Source organism: Lygodium microphyllum, chromosome 9 (genome assembly GCF_053477565.2).
Source record: "Lygodium microphyllum isolate KBCC chromosome 9, Lygodium_microphyllum_v1.1.10, whole genome shotgun sequence".
Lineage (NCBI taxonomy): Eukaryota > Viridiplantae > Streptophyta > Polypodiopsida > Schizaeales > Lygodiaceae > Lygodium > Lygodium microphyllum.
In genome coordinates, this window is record NC_141143.1 from 80,219,156 (window position 1) to 80,243,937 (window position 24,782).

Consider the following 24,782-nt stretch of genomic DNA (forward strand, 5'->3'; position numbering starts at 1 on the left):
CCGACAGTGGTCGGAAAGAGCTAGCAAAGTACTGCATTGATTCTCTTTGCGCATTTTTGATTCAATGGCTATGCAGATTACCAGTTGTCGTTTCCTGAAAGATTCTTGGAATACACTTATGGAAAATTATGGTAATGTCACGCATGCAAGGAAGATACAGCTTAAGCAACAATTTAATAATATGTCCAAAAATGGCAGGAGAATTCAAGCATACATGACGGAGATAAAGACCATAGCTAACCAGTTGGCTACTATTGGGTCTAGTGTTTTAGAGGATGATATGATTGTAGTGACATTGAATGGGCTTGGCAAAGGGTACAAGGCATTTGATAGTTCTATTTCTATAAGAGCAGAATCCCTTGATTAGGATGGACTGACAGTTTGGATAGTGAGTTGGGAATGCCTTTAGTTATGACATCTAGTGTAAGGCATAGCAGGTATGTGCTGCCTCATGAGAGGCAAGCTCAGAGTGAACCTGAGTTAAGAAGGTCTGAAAGAGTCAGAAAACCAGTTGACAGGTTGACATATGGTGGATATTCAACCCGTCATTATGCTTACATGACTAGAGTAACAAGTTTCAAAGAACCTACGAAGCTTGATGATACAGTTGTAGATGAGAATTGGTGTGCTGCCATGCATGAAGAATATGCAGCATTGGCTAAAAATGAAACATGGGATATGGTCGAGTTGCTTGAAGGCAAAGTATCCATTGGCTGCAAACGGGTCTACAAAGTAAAATGCAAGTCAGATGGTTCACTAGAATGGTATAAAGCCAGGTTGGTTGCAAAGGGATATGCACAACAGCACGGCTTGGATTATGAAGAGACTTTCAGTCCAGTTGCCAAAATGGCAATAGTGAAAACAGTCATTGCATTGGCAGTGTTTAAGGGTTGGAAATTATGGCAGATGGATGTTAAAAATGCTTTTTTGAATGGTGAATTGCTTAAAGAAGTATATATGGAGCAACTGAAGACTATGTCCATCCTGATTTTTTGACATATGTGTGTAAGCATAAAAAGCTTTATATGGGCTGAAACATGCATCAAGAGTATGGAATGCTCGGATAAGCATTTATTTACACTAGCATGGATTTTAGATAGCTCATGCAGATCATAGTCTATTCATGAAGAAGACAGATTATGGTTACGTTTTTCTGGTGGTTTATGTAGATGATCTTATCATCATTGGAGATGATGATCAAGGGATTGCTGAAATTAAATCATTGCTATAGGCTGAATTTAAAGTTAAAGATCTTGGAGAGCTGAAGTATTTTCTTGGGGTTGAAGTTATACCTACACCCAGGGTATGTGGCTGTTGCAAAAACAATATGCTCATGATATGTTGCAGAAGTATGACATGATGGAGTATAAAGCTATGGAGATACCCTTGGATCAAAATGTCAAGCTGGCAATTGATGTTGGGATTGAAATAGAGAATGTAACTATGTATAGATAGATGGTGGGCAGCTTGATCTATCTTACTATCACTTGTCCTGACTTGAGTTATGCAGTGGGGCTGATTAGTCAATTCTTGCAAAAGCCTTGTAAGCCACATCTAGATGTAGTCAGGAGGATTATGCGGTACGTGAAGAGTACTGTGGATTATGGGCTGTTTTATGAGTATGGAAAATCCCTTGACTTGACTGTCAGAGTGCAGCGGTACGGAAGCGTAGGACTGAGAGAGAGAGAACGCAGAGAGAGAAGGGAGAGAAAGAGACAGTGTACACTGAAGATCTGCTGTATAAAGAATGCTGAATACAAAGATATACACGGGCGCAGTGCGCTGGAATGCGTGTCTCCACCTCGACGATGCAACCTGCTGTCCACCTCGAAGTCTGCTGCAGTCTGCACTGTCTGCTGTCTGAAATCTGCGAACAGAGACAGAGATCTGCACTGCACCGGTCTGTAATCTGCGACAGAGAATAGTCGGGCAGACTGCTGAAAAACGTCAGCAATAAATAGGCGAAAAACTGCCTGGAATGGGGCTCAAAATTGGGGCGCAGCCTGGTAAAAGTGGCTGCAGGCAGTCGGACTGCCACGTGGCAGTCCGACTGCACAGTCCGACTGTGCAGCAGTGCTGCTGGTCCGACTGCTGCAGCTGGACAGGCTATGATCTCTGACACCCCCTCTCAGAGCCTGGACAGGGCAGAAGCCTGAGGGATCTGGAATGTTGCCGAAGGAGAGCCTGAGGAAGCGCCTTCGTAAACAAATCCGCAAGATTATCCTCCGTCTTGCAATACTCCACAGTGATGGTCTCATCCAAAAGCTTTTCTCGGATGAAGTGGTACTGGATCTCAATGTGCTTTGTCCGGGCATGAAAAATAGGGTTCCTTGCCAAGGCAATGCAACTCTCATTGTCACATCGCAGCAATGTAGGACGAGTCTGGGGGCACCCAAGCTCCTCCAACAATCTCCGAAGCCACACAACCTCGCATGTGGTGGAAGACGCGGCCCGATACTCCGCCTCAGTAGACGAAAGGGCTACTGTGGGCTGCTTCTTGCTACTCCAAGAAATAACACCTGCACCCAAAGTAAAACAGTAACCTGTTGTAGACCGCCTGTGGTCCACGTCACCGGCCCAATCCGAGTCGCTCCAACTTGCAAGTACAAGATCTGACCCATCTGTCCCTGCGGGGTAATGAATCCCCAAATCAGACGTCCCCCTCAGATACTGAAGTATCCTCTGAGCAGCCTGCCAATGCACCGTCTTAGGTTCACTCATGAACCCTGCCAAGAGCCCAACAGCAAAAGATAGATCAACCCTGGTGTTGAGAAGCCAAATCAAAGACCCTATCAACTGTCGATAGCGGGAAGCATCCGCCAAAGGAGAAGCTGAGTGGGAAGTGGCCTTCCAGTTCGGATCCATAGGAGTAGAGAGGGCCCGATAATCTTCCATCTCAAAAGACACCAAGAGCTCCTGTACATATCTCTGTTGGGAGAGAAAGATCCCCCTCTGAGACTGAAAAATCTCATGTCCTAAAAAGAAATGGAGTAGCCCCAAATCCGTCATCTCGAACGTCCGATGTAAAGCTGACTTTGTCTCCTGGACCTGCTGTGCATCATCACCTGTGACAATCAAATCATCAACATATAATACAAACAGCACACAACCATCCTCGGAAGTGTGAACATACAGCTGCGGATCGGCCTTGGACCGCCGATATTCCAACTGAGTCTGGAGGAACGAATCAATCTTCTCGTTCCAAGCTCGCGGGGCCTGCTTGAGGCCATACAAGGCCTTCTTCAACCTGTAGACTTTCCCATCTGAAGAACCAAAGCCAGGAGGCTGCTCAACGTAGATCTCCTCCTTCAAATCACCATTCAGGAAGGCCGACTTCACATCCAATTGATAAATAGGCCATCTTCTATGGCCAGCCAAAGCAAGAACAGCTCTAATGGTTGCCATACGAGCTGTAGGGGCAAAGGTGTCATGACAGTCAATCCCTGGGCGCTGGGCAAAACCCTTAGCAACAAGGCGAGCCTTGTGCTTATCCAAAGTACCATCACTGAGATATTTGGTCTTGAAGACCCACTTGACTCCAATCACCTTCTTCTTCGGGGGGCGTGGCACAAGTGACCAAGTGCCATTCCTCTCAATAGCCTCCAACTCAGCTTCCATAGCTTTCTTCCATGGGGCGGACTGTAAAGCCTCCTTCACGGAGGTGGGCTCTCGATCCTGCATAACGCGGGACATCAAACAATAATTGGAGCACACAAGCTCCGAAGAATGCGCCTGGTGCCTCCGTGACCGCTGCGGACCATCCTGCGGTCCCCACTCCTCAGGAACCCCCTCGATCCCTGAATCACGGAGTGTGTCACGGGCCCAGCGAGGAGGAGGCCGAACCTCCCCTCGTCGTTCTCCATCAGTAGAAGACTCTGGAATGTCCACCGGTGGTAACTCCTCAGAAGGATCCGGTGGAACAGTAGACTCTGTGTCAGAAACAGAATCATAATCAAACGGCACAGGCTCTAGCGGAACTGTAGAAGGAGCCAAACTCTCCCCTGGATCTCCAAGAACGGGATGCTCCTCACCCGTTGAAGAAGCCGGAACCTCCACAAACCGCACATCACGGCTAGTATATACATCCCGCTTGACGGGATCATAGAGTCGGTAGCCTTGGGACTGGGAGCTGTAGCCAACAAATACCTGTTTGCGGGAAGCCGCTTTGAATTTGTCACGGTGAGCTTTGGGAATGTGAACATAGGCATCACACCCAAAGACCCGAAAGTAAGAAACATCTGGCTTCGACCCAAAATACGCCTCAAATGGAGTCATCCCTTCCACGGCCGAAGTAGGAGATCGATTAAGAATGTGGACTGTAGTAGCCACAGCCTCGGCCCACAGAACCTGGGGGGTCTGTCGGTGCTCCATCATGGTGCGCGCCATCTCGATCACACTGCGGTTCTTCCGTTCGAGAATACCATTTTCTTGTGGAGTATTCGTATTGGCAAACTCCTGGTGAATTCCTCTATCTGCACAAAACCGAGCAAATTCATTAGAGACAAATTCACCTCCCTTGTCGGATCGCAAGGTCTTCAACTTCCGGCCTGATCGGTTCTCCTCAAAGAGAAGCCAATCCTTGAAGTGCGAGAAAGCTTCTGATTTTAGTGCCAAAAAGTAGGCCCATGTCATCCTGCTATAGTCATCCACGATCAGCATGAAGTACGAGCTCCCACGCAGGGACTCATTCCTCATAGGGCCACATAGATCCGTAGATACTAACTCCATCGGTGAAGTAGACCGCCGCGAAGCGGTGTGGGGAATGGCATCTCTATGCTGCTTCCCCCGTATGTAGGAGACACATGGCTGCTGGCTCACCACTATATCCGGCAACCCTCGAACAAGCTGTCCCCGTGACGCCTTCCGAAGATAGTCATAGTTCAAGTGACCAAACCTAGCATGCCATAATTCAGACTGTGACTGTGAGGTAAGAAGAAGAGTAGAGAGGGCAGTGGAAGACTTCAGTTTGTAAATGCCGTTCTCCTCATATCCAGATGATAGAACCTTCCTCGATTCACGATCAAGGACTCGCACTGTAGAACTGTCAAACTCCACCAGAAGACTAAGAGAACAAATCTTATGGACTGAAAGGAGATGGTACCCCAATCCTGGTACATGCAAAACCTCTGAAGTATGGGTGCCATCTCGTCCATCCGGAATAAGCTGCATCTTACCCCGACCTGCAATAGAAACTGAAGAGCTGTCTCCAATGAGAACCTGCCCACGCGACGGTCGCAGCTGGGCAACACCATCTGATGAAGGAGTCATGTGCCGTGAGGCACCACTATCAATAATCCACTCTCGAGATTGGGAAGCCGCCATCGCAGCATCAGAAGCATTCGGTGAAGCGTCCTCAATGACAACTAGATGTAGAAATGCAGCTGATGAGGGTGCAGCCACCGCTCCAGAATCCTTGGTTTCCTTCTTCTTGGTGTCCTTCGAGTCTTTGTCAGGGCAATCCTTCTTCCAATGGCCAGTCTTTCCACAAATATGGCATGTGGAGTCTTTGTCCTTGTCCTTGTCCTTGTCCTTCTTGGACTTGTTATCCCCCTTCTTCTTCTTTTGGTCCTTCCCCTTCTTCTGAGAGGCTTGACCTGTCAACGCCTCCGTCTTGGAAGCATTCTGTCCCTTTAACTGTTCCTCTTGGTCCAAGACCATAGGAACCAACTCCTCCCACCGAAGAGTAGACTCTCGCCCCGAAGCAATAAGGGCAGAGTAAAATGTACCGAATCGTGGCGGCAACTGGGACAAGAGTGTAATCGCCATGTCTTCGGAGGAGATCGGCTTCCCCGCATTCTGAACCTGCATCTGTAGCTGCCTTAGCTTGTTAATGTGTTCCCTTAGCGAAGAAGACTTATTGACGGACAAGGTCCGCATCTGTACCTCCAAAGAAACCCTCTTCATCAGGGTCATCCGATTGTACATTTGATCAAGCTCCAGCCATATCTCATGAGCCACCGTCAAGTGCTCGATGTGAGCGATCACGGCTGTAGTGCATGATAGAAAGAGAAAGGATCGAATCCTGGCATTCAGTTTGTCCCAATGAGACTGGGCCCTGGCCAACTCCGCACGAGCATCGGAAGAGAGTTTGGACTCATCTCTTATCGAAGGCCGGTCAATATCTTCCTGTACCAACTCTGCCAAATCATAGGACTCCAGAATGGCCAACATCATAACGCGCCAAATGCGGTAGTTGTCGCCGTCGAGCTTCTGATCTGTAGGAAGAGCCGGTAGGACAGGCACCTTCCGGTCCTTAATCGCCTGGAACTCCAGGTCCATCTCTATAGACATCTTCACCTGCAATGCCTTCTCAAACGCAAAAGCAGCCCCCTCTGACTGGGTAAACTCAGCCTGCTAAGGCTCTTCTGCGTCCCGAAGCTTCTTCACCCGCCGGAGGCGATGAAAAAGCAAAACCTGCACTTTTAGGTTGAAAACTCAAACTTTCTCCGCGTCAAACAGCAGTAAACAGCAGCAAATCCACCACCTGTACTCCTTTCCTGTGCGCCCACACTCGTTTCAGCCTTGTTCCAAGGCGCAGCCCTCCTGTCTGCCCTTAAACGCAAAAAACGCAAATTTGTGTCGCGATGGAAACTCCTCTTCAGGTTGATTCTGCGCTCAGTCAGCCCTCAAACACTGCTCTGATACCATGTCAGAGTGCAGCGGTGCGGAAGCGTAGGATTGAGAGAGAGAGAACGCAGAGAGAGAAGGGAGAGAAAGAGACAGTGTACACTGAAGATCTGCTGTATAAAGAATGTTGAATACAAAGATATACACGGGCGCAGTGCGCTGGACTGCGTGTCTCCACCTCGACGATGCGACCTGCTGTCCACCTCGAAGTCTGCTGCAGTCTGCACTGTCTACTGTCTGAAATCTGCGAACAGAGACAGAGATCTGCACGGCACCGGTCTGTAATCTGCGACAGAGAATAGTCGGGCAGACTGCTGAAAAACGTCAGCAATAAATAGGCGAAAAACTGCCTGGAATGGGGCTCAAAACTGGGGCGCAGCCTGGTAAAAGTGGCTGCAGGCAGTCGGACTGCCACGTGGCAGTCCGACTGCACAGTTCGACTGTGCAGCAGTGCTGCTGGTCCGACTGCTGCAGCTGGACAGGCTATGATCTCTGACATTGACAGGTTACACTGATGCTGATTGGGCTGGTGTGAAGGAAACTGCTAGGGTTTGCACTGAGGACACATAGAGTGTACGACCACGACAGAAACACAAAGAGATAGACATAGACACAGAGGGCAAAACTCAAACCCTAAATGCAAAACTCAAAACTCAAACACAAAAACTCAAACACAAACAGAAGAAGGGAGACAGAGAATACAACTCTGAAGTGAATGAATGCTGTAAATGAATGTAAGAGTGTACAGTGTGCTCAAGGGCAGAGCAATATCGGAGTGTGACGTCTACCGAAGACAGATCCCAAGTATGTGACCACCAGTCGGAGTGTAGGAGTGCTGAATAGTGAATGGCAGCAGGCTGGTCACCAAAACGCAGCAATCTGGAGGCTGGAAACTATGCACAGTCTGCTGTAAACAGCAAGTTGAAACAGTGTCTAAGAGTGTCATGGCCTGCAATACTGAAAACACAAGCTGGCTGCCCGTGGAGATGATGGAAAGCAGACTGAACAGGAGTCTGGGACAGTCTAGAGCAGTCGCCAGTAGTTGAGAGTTGTCACCTACAACAATGGACAGGCTGAAGATAATGTGGCTGCAGTCGATGATGGTTGGACAGCAGATGGAGGTGGACTACAGGCTAGAAACTGGGCGCCAACAGCAGCAGAGGGTGTGTGGGCTGGTGTACGTACAAACAAGGATGATGGCTAAATGGGGGCAGCCTGTCTATTTATAGATGTGGAAGGGTGCCCCAAAAATTAGGGTTTCCACTAATCTCTCTCGAACCGCTCCCCGTTCTAGGGTTTCCATTGAACTCTCTCGAACCGCTTCCCGTTTTAAGGTTTTACTCTAAAAGAGCATTTTTAGTGTGTTTTGGGGCTGTTTAAGAGGCTAAGTAATGCATATTTTAGCTCAATAGCTGGTTGTGCCTATGAGAGGAGGTCAACTAGAGGTTATGCATTTGGTTTGGGCGGCAAGCTGGAGTAGTAAGAAGCAGCCTACCGTTGCTTTGTTTAGCACGGAAGCGGAATACATGGGTGCAATATTAGCGGCATGTGAAGGAGTCTGGTTGATGAAACTGCTAAATGACTTAGGGATACAATTGGACAGCAAAGTTAGATTGCATTGTGATAATCTCAATAGTGTGATGTTAGCTAGCGATCCCATCTATCATGCTAGATCCAAACATATCCAGGTTCATTATCATTTCATCAGAGAAATGGTACTTGTAGGGCAGATTGACTTGTTGCATGTGAAGGCCGAAGACCAGATAGCAGATATCTATACCAAATCACTTGGTAAAGAGAAGTTTATCTACTTTAGATAGCTACTTGGAGTTCAATAGTCAGTTTGAGCTTGAGGGGGAGTGTTGAGACTTCAAGCTCAACTGCTCATATGTATGTGTGTGTGACTGACATTACCTACAGTTGTGTCCAGTTGTACTCATGTGTGGGAATTTAAATAAGTCGGTGTTGACCTAACCACAGTTAGTCATGGTTAGTGGTAACCTAGTTGTACTATCTCTTTCATGTTAGTAGAGATTGAATAATGAAGATGAATGAGATGAGTTGACTGCTCGCTCTTTGGCTCCACTTTGTCTCTCTTATCTCTGAACAAGATTGTTGGCAACAACACCAAATGCTGACATCAACATCAAATGCAGTAGACAAACTGCAGGCGATAGTTCCAAGGTACTAGGCGACAACTGCAGATAGGTGGTGAAGGTTGGAATCAGGCGCACCGGATGGTTGGGGGAAGCTCTGACTACGATGTCCTCCGCGAACGGGGTGTGGGCAGCATAGATACAGCTCCTAAAACCTACAAAAACGAGATTAAGGTATAGTGGGCTGCATGCCTATTTATAGAAAGTTTGGGGTACCCAAATTAGGGTTTTGAATGTGGGACACAGTAACTCGTTAAGATCACGTTTCTTTTCAAAATAAGAAGGTTTCTTCATTAATTAAGCGTGTCTTGGGGCTGTTTAAGTTAGGCTAATGCATTTTTAGCTCAACTCTCTTGACTACCACTGCCTATGTCTTTTGATGTGGAATGTGTATTCATATCTATGGATTAATCTATTATCCTGAATTCTGTTCTTTATTTTTTCATTTTCCTTCTATTTCAACCAACATGATCAAGTGCGATATCATGTTGTTCAAAGTTTTTATGCAAACATGCAATTGCATGTTGCTATTATCTACCCGAGCTGTCAATATTTCATGTTGCTTGCAGGTACCCAAATTATCCTCCCAATTATCTTCAACCTCTTCCAGTTCTAGGTCTGGATCACCCATGTGTTGAACCTTTTCAGTTTGTGTCTTCCCTTCCATTTGTTTCATTTTTCATTTTCTTTCTTTCTTGATATTATATACTGGAATAAAACAGAAAGATAACTTGTATCCATATGACCCCAATGGAGCTCCTCTGCTGAATTAACCTGCTGCTGCTGTTCAAAGTGTATTTGGGCTCGACTGACTCAAATTCGCTGCTTAACTGCTTCAAATAATTGTTTGCTGGTGTCCCAAGACTGTAATTCACTGCAGTGATGATGTGGCTGCTGCTGTACTGCTTCTTTATGCGACAGATATCTCTGTCAATCAGATTTCAGGATTGCTGCAGCTGTTGTACTGACATGTGGCAGGTTACTGCATTAAATGCTGTCATAAGAGTCTCTATTCAGTTGTGGCAGCTTGTTGCAACATTAAATGCAATTGTGTCAGGTTTGCTGCTGACATGGCAGGTTGGCCACAACATTTAATGCTCACAGCAGGTGATCCTAGAATGCATTCAATGCAGTTGTAGCACCTTGGTTCTTCTAGAGGTAGAAGAAGAGGCAAAGGGAGAGGCCATCAGAACTTCATCCAATGTTATTGTTGTTCAAAATATGGTCATTTTGAGAAGGATTATAGGAAGAAGCACGCTGATTGGAAGGGACAATCAGCCAGCTTTGTTGATGGTGAAAAAAGCTCTCCATTGAAGGAGACTACAAAAGCCAATAGTATGGACTTTGAAATCAAAGAAGAACCATGGTGGCTAGATAGTGGGGCAAGCTCCCATGTGACTTCTCACGCTAAATATTTCTCTCAGTTAGATTCTACTCACAATGGTAATTTCTATACTGCAAATAGTACTCCTGAATTGACACGTTGCCAAAGTTAGTTAACTTGGAGAGACAGTATCAGTGTCCTGATAGGTATGCAATTCAAGACTGCTGAACCCAATGGTCACGTCTACGCCGTGACCATTGATCGTCTCACACGTAGCTTGAGATGGCTGGTTTGTGGTTCAGGGGAGTTAAGCAGTGGCTTACAGCATGAGGGGTTAAACGAGATTGACATAGTAAGTAGGATTGACAGTGATGTCACCTGGCAGCCTCCATTGTCACATTTAAAGGGAAGGCAGATGGGACAGTGAAACAAAATAATCTTTCATTCCATGTTTTCAATGTTCATGTTTGATTAATTTACAATCTTTCCATCCTTACTCCCTTCTCAATCTTTGTTTTGTTAATTGACAATTTGTGATCTTTAGATCTCAGCTTATGTCATTGCTGAAAGTTTGTGCTTACTTTTTGGTGACTCTTTCAAAGGGGATTTATCTTTCATACTGACCCTGTTTTTGTGTGTTTGTGTGATTGTTAAATCTTGGGGCATTTCTGTTAGGCCTGTCCTGTCTCAAATTTTGTGCACAGTTTTGTTGTTCAGCCAACTGACAATATGTGCTTTTGTAACCTCAGGGCATGTCCTGTGGTGGCTGTGCGATTTCAGTGAAGAAAATTTTGGAATCGCAGGTACACTCAATATAACTCTGCATAAACACGTTCATTCTGGGCTTTTGCATGTGTGAACATTCAACACTCAAAGATGTGTGCATATGTCCTAGCATCTCTAGCATTGATTGTGTAGAATGTCTAAAGGTTTCAATACACAAACATTCGAGACACTTTATTAATATTAAGTTGCGCACAGTATGTGAGTCTCTTATGCATGTACAAAATGCAGACGGTTGAATTACTATAAAGTTCAATATGTGAGTCCTTGTGGATGCAACACATGCATACATTTAACTTTTTCGTAAGGGCACAATAAATGACTCTCTGAGACTATGTTCGGCATGCCCACTTTCACACTGCCAATGTATAAGTGCACAAAAAAAAGTTCCTTGTTTCTGAGTGATGATACATACTTTTGTTATTGTATTAAATACGGGCAGTTGCATCTCTCCATGCTTTCTGATTAGGCTCTTTATTTTGCATGTTTTGATAGAAAGGGAAATAAATGTTACATGTTAAGAATTATAATTATTATGGTGCAGCCAAATGTGATCCATGCATCTGTCAACTTAGCAACAGAGACAGCAGTGGTGAAGGTGTCCTTTGGGCCAGAGGTGCACCAGAAAGCCACAAAGCGTGAAGTTGGAGAAGCTCTTGCAAAGCACCTATCAAGCTGTGGTTTTGAATCAAATGTGAGAGGTAAGTTGCCAGAAGATTTAAATGACTCTAGGGGCACATATATGTTCTCCTCTTTGAGAATAGTAGAAAATTATGGCTGTAAAACCTTTTTTTCAGTGAATAACTTCTAGTATTTTGCATTCTAACCTTTATGCACAACTCATCTTGCACCATTTGATCCAAAATTTCATGTAGTCTGCATCTGATGGTAGACAGGATTCTAGCAATAAGGTGCTAGACTATCATCATACATCGATAGAGGGAGGCCTTGGCATCATTGGTCCAGAGTACCAAAGCCGGGCCCCTGGAGGGCTCAACGAACTTTGCATCTCTTGAGTATGTTGAACACTCTGCATGGAGTTGATTGAAGAGCCCAAGAGAATTAGGCAGCTCATCATCAGGAACATGCATTTTAGAGGGATCAAAAGGAACAGGGTGCAGCAGTTGAGGGAGTGCCCCATGTTTCAGGACCGCCCTTTTGAGGATTCCCTAGACGTCTACTTCACTCTATAGGAGAATGCCAGGCTGATTTTAGTTAGGGAGCAATAGCGTTAGCCCTTTGCAGCCTTATGGTGGTGGAGGATCAAGGCTGTTGGGCTACCCCCACCTCATATGGCAAGAGTTGCATGGGGTGTCTTGGATGAGCTGGATTGAGACCCAAGGGGATTAGGCATTGCGCTAGGCATAGCATTAAATTTCTTTCAGGTGCATGCACCTTCTATCATTGGCACGTTTGACGTATTGTTTTGTGTACATAAATACTCAAGCACAAAGGATAAACACAAATGTATGACAAAACACAAAGTGATAAATAGTAGAATGCAAATATGAATAGAAACTCAGAGTAAGAAAAGAATGAATGAATGCTGAATGCAGTAAACACACTGCAATAGTGAATACAAAACCTCAAACCTCTGTGTCTCAGAATGGACTGGGGCTGAGATGAATTGGAGAGTGTGTCGTACTTTGAATGGATCCCAAGTCACCACCGGCAGCCTCTATATGCAATCACCTGTTGTATATGCAGGTCAGAATTAAGGAACTGACTAGATTGGGCTGATCAGAGGCAGCATGCTGGCCTGCACGAGAGTAATAATGCCAAGTGGGACAGCTCTGAGCAGTGGGAAGCAGGCAGAAGACTATCAGATTCAGCCTTCTGCTGCCCCTAGTGATGATGGCAACTGCTGCAATCTGCATAGACAGGCTCGAGAGGGGGTTCCCTGCAGCAAATGTAGCTCTCTGGGCAGTATGGACAAGTCTCATGGAGTTGATCATGAGCTGGCTGCACCATGAACTGAGGTATCTGCCAATGGAGGAGTGTAGAAAGTAGTGGAAGATGGTGTCAGCTGAAGGAGAATCTGCCGAAAAAAGGATGGGGCAAGTGGCTAGGCAGCGTCCTATTTATAGAGGTGGATCCTCTCAAAGTTTGGGTGTTGGCTTATGGGACATAGATACTTTGGTAAATTGTAAGAATATTTGATAATTTTGAGTTGTGGGGCTGTTTTTAAGGTTTCAAGTTTGTAATGTACTTTTTTAGCATAACAATTTGGAGATATTTATTAAGGAAAAATTGATTTGGAGAGGCATTTGCAAGTTCTTAAGTGGAGTGGAGATGAACTTGGGTTCCTAGTATCTCGTTAGCTCGTTCTTAGCTCGATTTGCAACTGCTGTGAGGTTGCTGTGCAAGACACCATCTTCATCATTGAGAGAGTTTCTTGTGCAGTGTTTGGCTTGGAGGCTTTTTCAATAGATAGGTCTTGGATCACATCCGCTACACCTGTTTTGGTGGATCTTTGGAGTTCCATCATCCATTTCCTCCTTGGATGGTGGGCGGCATCAAGTGTAGGGGAAGCTTGACCACCCTAAAGAGCTCTGATGGCTTTTCCTCCAAATTTGAGGGAAGGATAGGTTTGTTGTTCTTGCTTCAGGATGCTAGGCATTCATTGAATTTATGTCTCTTACCTTGGCTACCTTCATTGATTCCCCTTAGCATGCTTGAGAGTGTTGCACTCGTTTACTTCAGCAGCTCTACCGTTGAGCTCTCTTTGGCTCTAGGATCTAATTGTTGAACCTTGTATGTTTTCATGTCCTTGAATCATATGATTAACCACTTGGAAAGTCTTATCATTTTATGAAAATTCTAGTCTAAAATTATGTAGTAGCATGTTTCCTGTCGTTGATTCAGAAAATGTAGTGTGATCTAGCAAACAGGTCAAGGATATTAATAGCATCACACAAAAGCCACTAGTGGATTGTTAGATGGCCCAAACTTTGAGAAGTACATGGAATGTGTAAAGAAATGCACGACTCTAGAATACAAACACAATAGTACCACAAACGGATAGATTGATAAAGAAATGCAGTTAGGGTTAGGGTAACACAGAGACAATGAGCACAGAAGATGAATGAAATCTGAGGGGCAGAGAGTATCGGGAGAAGAGTGTCTTGTACTTTGATGGATCTTGAAATGCAATAGGCAGCCTCCGAGAATGTATGCAGCAGCAAATGCAGGTATGTGAGGGCAGGATTAGTGATAGATAGGCAGGAAGTGTAGGGAACAACAAAACGCAGCCATTGCTGATGACATGACAGGTAGTTGAGGGAGCTGAACAACAAAACACAGCCTTCAGGATGATGTGGTAGCAAAGATGATGCTGTAGACAGCAAAACACAGCCTTTCAGCTGGTCATACAGCATAAACATAACAGATTGTTACACATGGCAGCAGTTGACAGGCCTAAAAAGGTGTAGGCAGCAGTCGCCATGTGGACAACAACATGAACAGACTGAAAACCAGTCGGCAACAGCAACAGGGAGCTGGAAAGTAGGCGCCTGATTATGCACAATAGTGGGCAATAGGTCAAACCGAGATATCCTCCATGTAGGGGGTGCTTAGTAGAGATAAGGCACTTGCAAGGTGCAAGAATGAGATTAAGGCTGAGTGGCGGGGAACTTGTCTATTTATAAATGGCCGAGTTCTCCCAAATTAGGGTTTTTCCCATGGGACACAAACACTCTCTAGGAACATATTTCTTTTAATGAAAGTTTGGTAATTTAAGTAATTAAGCTTGATTTGGGGCTGTTTTAAGTGGCTGATCAGCATATAATGCATTTTTAGCTCAATACCCTCTCTTAGGCTTAAAATTGGAATTAGAAAGGGAATGCGCTAGGGCATCAGGCAAAGGGTGCACATTTGCTACCCAATGATCTACCACGACTATAGAGACGATGGTAATCTTACTTAGGGAGCCCAAGTGATTACCCTAGAGAGGCCAAGACATTGGACAAAGGGTGCTCATCGGTTGCCCATTGGCCTATCAAGACTTGCAAAGGCAGATGGAACCACAGCGGACTTTGCTTAACCTTTGATTTGATTTAATATTATGTATAGGTTCTCAATCAGTGTTCGTTCTATCGTGTAATCTGTGTCCCTAGGGGAGAATAAAGGGGATGGTCAAACCCAATACATCACAAAATGGACAAGCTATCCAAACCACAACTTGGTGTCGGTGATGTAGGAAACTATGGGGGGTATTTGGAGAAACAAAAAAGATAGATGGAAGCAAGGGAGATCGCTCCAGGAGACTTTCATGTGAGTTGAGCTGAATATGGTGGATCGAGAGTCGACCACTCTTTGATTGAAAAGGGATAATGGCGTATAGAAGCATGTTTACAAGAAAAGAATGCCAATGCATGGGGTTATGTATACAACGGTGCCACTTGGACAGTGCCCTCCCAAGGGAATTGTTCATTTGCCCAAGCATCCTTTTACAATCACAATTATCTAGAGAATGTGAATAATGATACAATGTACAAGAAGTAAATGTCAGTGTGTTAGAGATTTTCATCCCCTGGATAGGCATTTTTCTCAGTTAGGCTATGCACATATGTAGTTTTCCATCCAGGTAGTCATTGGAGAGTGGTTCGGTGTGTGAAGCAATGTTTCGATCTGTTAGTGCCATGTCAGCAGCTAGACACACAGGTTGCAGTTGGATTGCCATGTGGTAGTCTAGTTAGACTGTGCAGTCCAGTCGGCCAGATTTCAGCACAGTCGGCTGTATTTAATGTGGCCGAACTGACAAATTTTTTGCCGTTTTTTAAGGCTATAAATAGCTTGCCACAAGCACACGCTCTCATTCTTGCAGTTGCAGATTTTAGGGCAGAGATCGGACAGATTGCAGCAGACTTTGAGGTGTCCAGCAGGGAGACATTGTCGAGGTCGAGATACGTAGACATATGGATTGCATCCGTGTACATATCTGCATTCCTTTGTATTCAGCATACTTTATATAGTAGATCTTCATGTTTTTCTGTCTCTTTCTCTCTCTCTTCTCTCTTTGTGTTGACCCTACTCTCTCAATCTTGGTCCCATGCTTCTGCACCATTGCACTTTGACATGATATCAGAGTAGTAAAGACGGATTGACTGAGTGAAGAACCCATTTGAAGAGGAGATTTCAATATGACACAAGGCTGCATTTCTAGCGTTTGAGGGCGAGCGAGAGGGATGTGCATCGGAACAAGGCTGAAGCGAGCATGGGCGTGTGGAAAAGGATCAAAGTTGATGAAGTTACTATTGTTTGTTGTTGTTCCAAGAGGAGGAAGGCTGAGTTTTTGGCCTTCAAGTGCAGATTTTACATTTTCATCGCCTTCGACGGGTGAAGGAGTGGGACAAGCGAACCATAGTCCTAGCAAGCTGTATTTTCATAGTCAGAGGGGGCCGTTTTTGTGTTTTGTGCAAGCATTGTAGGCGAAGATGTCTTTTGAGGTCAAGATAGAGTTTCAGACAATCATGGACTGGAAGGTGCTCGTTTTACTGGCTCTTCTATCAGATCAAAAGCTCGATGGCGAGAACTACCGCATTTGGCGGATAATGATGCTTGCCATATTGGAGTCCTATGATTTGGCGGAGCTTGTTATGGAGGCTATCCATTGTCCTTCTTTGTGCGAGGAGTCCAAACTCTCTTCCAGTGAGAAGCTGGAGTTGGCAAAGGCTTAGGCACATTGGGATAAACTCAATACTCTCATTCGCTCGTTTTTATTTTTCTCATGTACTAAAACTGTTATCTCTCATATAGAGCATTTGACGGTGGCTCGGGAGATATTGATGGAGTTGGATCAGATATATAATCGGATGACTGTCATGAAGCGAGCCTCTTTGGAAGTGCAGATGCGGACCGTGAGTATGCGGGAGCATATCAACAAGCTAAGGGAGCTTCAGATGTAGATTCAAAACATAGGGAAGGTGATCACTTCTAAAGACATGGTGATAACTCTCCTTTCACAATTACCGCCTCTCTTCAGTGGTTTTTATTCCGCCTTGATTGCTTTAGGGCGCTTTGAGACTCTTCGGTGGAAAGAGTTGGCTCCTATGGTCTTGGACCAAGAGGAGCAATTGAAAGGAACCAATGCTTCGAAATTTGAGGCTTTGGTTGGTCAATCCTCTCAGAAGAAGGGGAAGGCTCAACAAAAGAAGGACAAATCTAAGAAGGACAATGACAAGGAGTCTACTTGTCACATTTGTGGAAAAACATGTCACTGGAGGATTGTTCGGACAAGGAGAAGAAGGAGAAGGAGAAGAAGAATAAGTCTTCAAAGGATTTCAGAGCTGCGGCTGCTCCTTCATTAGCTCTGCTTTCCTCCATTTGGAGGTGGTTGACGATTTGAAAGTGACGGCTTCTGATACTGCGTCAATGGCCCCATTTACTCAGGAGTGGATTGTTAACAGTGGTGCCTCCCGGCACACAACTCCTTTTTCAGTAGGTGTTACTCATCTGCGGCCTTTCCATGGTCGGATTCTCATTGGTGATAGTTCGTCTATTCCTATTCAGGGACAGGGCAACATGGATCTTATTCCAGATAGATGTGGTGGTGCCCATGTATCCGAGGTACTTTATGTGCCGGCTTTGGGGTACCATCTTCTCTCGGTGCACAAGATTTGTGCCCTCGGCCTTTTGGTCGAATTTGATATGGATTCTTTTCGGATTCTTGATCGAGGATCGAGACAGGTTCTTTCTTCCGGTTATGAGGAGAATGGGGTCTACAAGCTGCGGTCTTCCTCTACCTTTACTTCTCTTCTTCTTATGTCTCAAACTCAGTTCGAGCTTTGGCATGCTCGGTTTGGCCACCTCAATTATGATTACCTTCAAAAGGTGTCTAAGGACTAGTTTGTTCGAGGTTCGCCGGATATTGTGGTGAGCCAGCAGCCTTGTGTATCCTGCATCTGTGGAAAGCAGGCTCGTGATGTTGTTCCTAGCATGGCTTCGAGGTGATCTTCAGCATCCTTGGAGCTTGTTCCTACCAATATTTGTGGACCGATGAGGACAGAGTCCCTTAGAGGGAGCTTGTATTTCATGCTAATTGTGGATGATTACAACATTATAACATGGGCCTATTTTTTGAAGCTGGAGTCAGAGGCTTTCTTCAACTTTACGGATTGGTTGCTCTTTGAGGAGAATTGATTGGGCTGGAAACTGAAGACCTTACAATCGGATAAGGGCGGAGAATTTGTTTCTAATGAGCTTGCTTGTTTTTGTGCAGATTGTAGTATCCACTAGGAGTTTGCCAATACAAACACCCCTAGGAAGAATGGCATATTGGAGTGGAAGAATTGTAGTGTAATCGAGATGGCCCATACCATGATGGAGCATCGTCAGACACCTCAGTGTCTATGGGTTGAGGCTGTGGATACTGAAGTTTACATCCGTAATCGTTCGCCTACTTCTGCTATTGTTGATGTGACTCCCCATGAGGTGTACTTTGGGTCCAAGTCAGATGTTTCTTATTTTAGGTTTTTTGGGTGTGATGCCTATGTTCACATCCTAAAGTCACAGTGTGACAAATTTGAAGTGGCTTCCAAAAGACTAGTGTTTGTGGGCTATAGCTTGCAGTCTCAAGGCTATCGATTGTATGGTCCTATTAAGTGGGATGTCTACATGAGTCATGATGTTTGGTTCATTGAGATTCCAGCCCCAGAGGGGGGTGAGGACCACCTTATTCTTGGAGTTCCCGGTGATAGCTGAGCCCCAGCGACTGTTCCTCTCAAGCCTGTGTCTCTTGAGGACACTTCTTTGGATGAGGAGTCTAGTTCCCCGCCACTAGATTTGTCGATTGCTCCTCCACTGTCGAAGGATCTTCTAGAAACTTTAGCAGATGGAGAGCGCCGAGGCGAGATTCGGCTTCCTCCTCGTTGGGCCCGTGACACGCTCCATGATTCAAGGATTGAGGGGGTCCCTGAGGAGAGGCAACTGCAGGATGGACCGCAGAGGTCACGGAGGCACTAGACACATTCTATGGAGCTTGTTTGCTCTAACTACTGTTTGAGGTCCTATGTTATGCAGGATAGAGAGCCTACCTTCGTGAAGGAGGATTTACAGTGTGATCATTGACGGAAAGCGATGGAAGCCAAGTTGGAGGCTATTGAGCGGAATGGCACTTGGTACCTTGTGCCTTGTCCCTCTCATAAGAAGGTGATTGGTGTCAAATGGGTCTTTAAGACCAAGTACCATAGTGATGGCTCTTTGGACGAGCACAAGGCTCGCCTTGTTGCTAAAGGTTTTGCTCAGTGCCTAGGTATTGATTTCCATGATACTTTTGCTCCCACTATTCGTATGGCGATGATCCATGCTGTTCTTGCCTTGGTTGGTCATAGGAGATGGCCCGTCTTTTAGTTGGATGTGAAATCGGTCTTCTTGAGCGGTGATTTGAAGGAGGAGATCTATGTAGAGCTCTTGGCTTTGGTTCCTCAGATGGGAAGGTTTACAAGTTGAAGAAGGTCTTGTATGGCTTGAAGCAGGCTCTGCATGCTTGGAACGAGAAGTTTGATTCGTTTCTCTAGGCAAAGTTGGGATATTGGCGCTCTAGGGCCGATCCATAGCTTTATGTCCACACTTTCGAGGGTCGTCATGTGTTGTTTGTTTTGTATGTTGATGACTTGATTATTACAGGTGACCATGCCTAGAAGTTCGAAGAGACAGAGGCAGTCTTACATCAGAAGTTCGAGATGATGGATTTAGGACTTCTCTATTTCTTTTTGGGCCAGGATATTTATTTGACTCAGAGGGGGATTTTCATCTCTCAGCAGAGATATGTACAAGAGCTCTTGGTAACTTTTGATATGGAGGATTGTTGGTCCATTTCTACTCCTATGAATCCAAATTGGAATGCCACTTCACACTCAGATTCTCCTTTGATGGATGCTATCCGTTACTACAGCTGATTGGATTGTTGATTTGGCTCCTCAACACACGGGTTAATCTATGTTTTGCTGTAGGTATCTTAGTTGGGTTCATGAGTGCACCTCAGCAGGTGCATTGGCAGGCTGCCCAGAGGATACTACGGTTTCTGAGGGGGACCTCCGACCTAGGGATTTACTATCTAGCAAGTACAGGTGCTTTCGATCTTGTCCTTGCAGGTTGGAGTTATTCGGATTGGGTTCGTGATGTGGACCATAGGTGGTCTACTACAGGCTATTGTTTTACCTTGGGTGCAGGTGTTATCTCTTGGAGTAGCAAGAAACATCCCACGATAGCCCTATCTTCAACTGAGCCAGAGTATCAGGCCGCGTCTTCTACCAAATGTGAGACTGTGTTGCTTTGGAGATTGTTGGAGGAGCTTGGCTGCCCCCAAACTCGTCCTACTATTTTGCGGTGTGACAATGAGAGTTGCATTGCCTTAGCACGAAATCCGGAATTAGATTCCTGGACGAAGCACATAGAGATGCCGTTCCACTTCATTAGGGAGAAGCTTTTGGATGAGACCATCGATGTGGAGTATTGTAAGACCGAGGACAATCTTGTAGATGTGTTTACAAAGGCGCTTTCCTAGGCTCTACTTCGTCGACATTCCAGATCTCTCAGCCTTATGCCTCGTCCAGGCTTTGACAGGGGGTGCTAGAGATTGTTATTCCCTGGACAGGCGTTTTTCTCAGTTAGGCTGTGTACATATGCATTCTTCTAGCCAGGCAATCATTTGAGAGTGGTTTGGTGTGTGAAGCAGTGTTTCGATTTGTCAGTGCCACGTCAGTAGCCAGACACACAGGTTGCAGTTGGATTGCCACGTGGCAGTCCAGTTGGATTTTGCAGTCCAGTTGGCCTGATTTCAGCACAGTCTGTTGCATTTGATGCAGCCGACTTGATAGTTTTTTTCCTTTTTCTTTAGGCTATAAATAGCTTGCCACAAGCACACACTCTCATTCTTGGAGTTGCAGATTTCAGGGCAGAGATCGGGCAGATTGTTGCAGACTTCGAGCTGTCCAGCAAGGAGATATTGTTGAGGTCGAGATACGCAGATATACGGACTGCGCCCGTGTACATATCTGCATTTCTTTGTATTCAACGTACTTTATACAGCAGATCTTCATGTTCTTCTGTCTCTTTCTCTCTCTCTCTTCTCTTTGTGTTTACCCTACTTTCTTAGTCTTGGTCCCATGCTTCCGCACCGCTGCACTCTGACATAGTGAAGCAGGAAATGAACCAAAATCCTATCACCCTCAAAGGAAGAAAGCTGACCCCTCTCAAAGTGGAAGGCAAAGCCAAAGAGAACCACCCTTCTCTAGTCAATTTGTAGTAGTAGGGGAGGATGCACCCATGCTGGTTCTGAGTAGAAGGTTTTGAAGAATCGGATGGTTGACTAGCTTGGTCAAAATGTCTACAAAATTGTTTGATGAAGTCATAAACTTTAGGTGGATGGCTAACTTATTGTTTGATGAAGTGATAGCAGTCATGGATGTGTCACATCTATTGATTGATGATGGGATTACTAGCTAGTACAATTGTACTCTAGTTGTCATAGTAGAGGATAGTTGGTGAAGTGCATGGAAAATGAAGTGTCGCTAGCAAGCCCCTTGGGTAGATGGCCTTTAGTACCATTGAAGAGGGCCTGATACCTTGTCGCAGTTGTGAAAGCAGCTAGTGTGTCTTGCTTATGGTTTGACCAGGAAATGGAAGCCATGCCAAAGAGAAGGTGTAGCCACTGTGGGATATACCATGTAAAGAGATGCTCGACTATAGAATGCAAACACAATCATGTGACAAGTGCACAGATTGATATAGAAATGTAGTTAGGGTTAAGGTAACATAGAGACAATGAACACATAAGATGAATGAAATCTAAACAATGAATAAATACAATGCTCAATGTAGCAAACACACTATGCGGGGTGAATATTGAACCTTGAACTTGTTAGAGATTGGCATTCCTTGGACAGACAGTTACATTCGTGAGTAGTTTTTTGCAGTCGCACGTAGCAGTCTGGCCGTATAGGTGATGGCAACAGTGTTGGGTATTTCACTCATGCCTCACTTACGCCTACGCTCACATTGGAGTGTCGGTGATCAGTAGGACACTGGGGCACTTTTTACTCTCGGTAGGAGAGGTTTTTCCCCCCAGACTTATGGTATTATTTCGTATGTGCTTATGACACACACTTACGGGCACTTACCGTGTTCGGATGTGAACACCCCTCTACAACCCTAAGGTTTAAGGGTTGTACCTTTTGTACTTTCAGTTTACACTCTTTCAGTCTATTGCATTGGGTGTCGTACTTCACTCTCTACTGTCTACTGGTTTTTTGTGTTGAGCTTCGATCCTGTCCTCCCTCACATTTGGTATGAGAGCATTGGCTCTGTTTAGCTGAGGCTTAGTTTTGCTTAGCCTCTGGGAGCTTCTGGCTCTTTTAGCACGACCTGCAGCAGCTTGACCAGTGTCCCAATAATCTTCAACTGCCTGCGTTTGTGGCAAACACAGGCCCTGAGTCATCCGTTCGCCATCTGCCATGCCAGTTCAATCTGCCCCCCTACTCGTCATACGTATGTAAGTCATTGCGCTTGTTAACAATCGACAGCTGTCCTGTCAGCAGTCACCTCGCCTAGACGAACGTCCACCCGCTTGGACTCTACCACAGGCGCGCTCGCCTGACGCCTCCTGTTCGCTCGTCGTCTGTGTCTTTGCCCTGCGCTATTTTGTCCCTGCTCGTCCGCTTGTCCGACATCTCGCCAGCTGTTGCACGCTCCACCCGTCAGTCACGCCGCCTGACACCTAGCTGGCATGGCTGCCTGTCAAACTACCTCGCCACATCAGTCGCAAGCAACCCATTTGAAGCGCCTGTCAACCCGCTTGACACCTGCTGCCAGTCAACCCGTAATTTTTTTTGAAAATTTTAATTCCAGGATAAATTGCTAGCAGGGGTTTCCACGGCACAAACACAGAATTCAGGAAACGTGTCTGGGAAACATTAAATGCAATTTTTGGACACATTCATCAAACATTTTTGGGGCTTTTATGTTTTTTGGGAACATTGGCATAAGCATTGCAGTTACAGCCACCGACAGACTGTTTTGACAAACTCGAGGCATGTTGGACTGCGTGCATAATAGACAGTTTTGACAGAGTGCACCTCTGTACACTAATTGCTGAAAGTTATTTCCTGCAATTTCTGAAAATTTTCAGATTTCCAGTGTAGTCTTGCTTCAACATTGCTCTTTTGCATTTTTTGGTAATTGAAAATCATGGCAAATCAGGGAGGAGATGTTTTCACCTATGTATCCAAGGAGGACAGATTGGATGGAAAAAACTATTCACTTTAGTCCTTCATGATGAAGAATGTACTTGTGGCTAAAAATCTTTGGGATTATGTCAGTGGAGAAGAAGCTCGACCTGGAGTTGTGGCTCCAGCTACTCCTCCTCCAGGAGGACGTGCACCAAGGGCACCTCAGCTTGCTCCACTTCAGCCACTTCCCCAAAGAATAGCAGCTCAAAATGCATGGGATACACGGGATGCACAGGCTTTGATTGCATTGGCAGTTTAGCGGTTAATCATCCCCCACATTCGTTCAGTAGCTTCTTCATGAGAAGCTTGGCTAACTTTGGAGCAGATATTAGGTAAGAATGAGACTCGCATCTCTTTCTTAAAGAAAGAGCTAGAGACATTGAAAATGGATGAAGTTATTTTGTTTCAAGATCACTTGAACAAAATTCAGGACTTGTGAGAGCAACTCATGAATGTTGATGAGTACTATTCGGATACACAGATGATATCTACCACTTTAAACTCATTACCTCCTTCGTACTTGGCTTTTTATTGTTAGAGATCATAGCCTTCATAGTCGGACCAGCAGGGCGGCTGCACAATCGGACTGCTACGTAATCGGACTGCCACGTGGCAGTCCGACTGTCTGCAGCCCAGTCGGCTGCATTTAATGCAGCCGACTTATTTCCAGGCTGCGCCCTATTTTCTGGCGCCCCATTTCGTGGCAGATTTCGACTATTTATAGTCGACACTTTCAGCAGTCTGTACACTCTTCTCTGACGCAGATTACAGACCGGTGACGCGCAGTTTTCTGTCTCTGTTCACAGATTTCAGACAGCAGACAGTGCAGACTGCAGCAGACTTCGAGGTGGACAGCAGGTCGCATCGTCGAGGTGGAGACACGCAGTCCAGCGCACTGCGCCTGTGTATATCTTTGTATTCAGCATTCTATATACAGCAGATCTTCATCGTCCACTGTCTCTTTCTCTCCCTTCTCTCTCTGCGTTCTCTCTCTCTCAGTCCTACGCTTCCGCACCACTGCACTCTGACATGGTATCAGAGCAGTGTTTGAGGGCTGACTGAGCGCAGAATCAACCTGAAGAGGAGTTTCCATCGCGACACAAATTTGTGTTTTTTGCGTTTAAGGGCAGACAGGAGGGCTGCGCCTTGGAACAAGGCTGAAACGAGTGTGGGTGCACAGGAAAGGAGTACAGGTGGTGGATTTGCTGCTGTTTACTGCTGTTTGACGCGGAGGAAGTTTGAGTTTTCAGCCTACAAGTGCAGGTTTTGCTTTTTCATCGCCTCCGGCGGGTGAAGAAGGTTCAGGACGCGGAAGAGCCTTAGGAGGTTGAGTTTTCCGAGTCAGAGGGGGCTGCTTTTGCGTTTGTGAAGGCATTGCAGGTGAAGATGTCTACAGAGATTGACTTGGAGTTCCAGGCGATTATGGACCGGAAGGTGCCTGTCTTACCGGCTCTTCCTATAGATCAGAAGCTCGACGGCGACAACTACCGCATTTGGCGCGTCATGATGTTGGCCATTCTTGAGTCCTATGATTTGGCGGAGTTGGTACAGAAGGAGATTGACCGGCCCTCGGTAAGAGATGAGTCCAAACTCTCTTCCGATGCTCGTGCGGAGTTGGCCAAGGCCCAGTTTCATTGGGACAAACGGAATGCGAGGATTCGATCC

The 24,782-nt window shown here is 45.7% G+C and overlaps 1 protein-coding gene across 1 annotated transcript in view; it reads left to right on the forward strand.

Annotated features, from left to right (window-relative positions):
* Positions 1–24,782, forward strand: part of LOC148031225 (copper-transporting ATPase PAA1, chloroplastic-like) — a 123,736-nt gene that overhangs the window by 21,218 nt on the left and 77,736 nt on the right. Inside the window, exons 2-3 of the mRNA XM_087684755.1 lie at positions 10,857–10,910; positions 11,435–11,591. Of these exons, the coding sequence (XP_087540881.1) occupies positions 10,857–10,910; positions 11,435–11,591 (211 nt within the window). The remainder of the gene's footprint in view (positions 1–10,856; positions 10,911–11,434; positions 11,592–24,782) is intronic.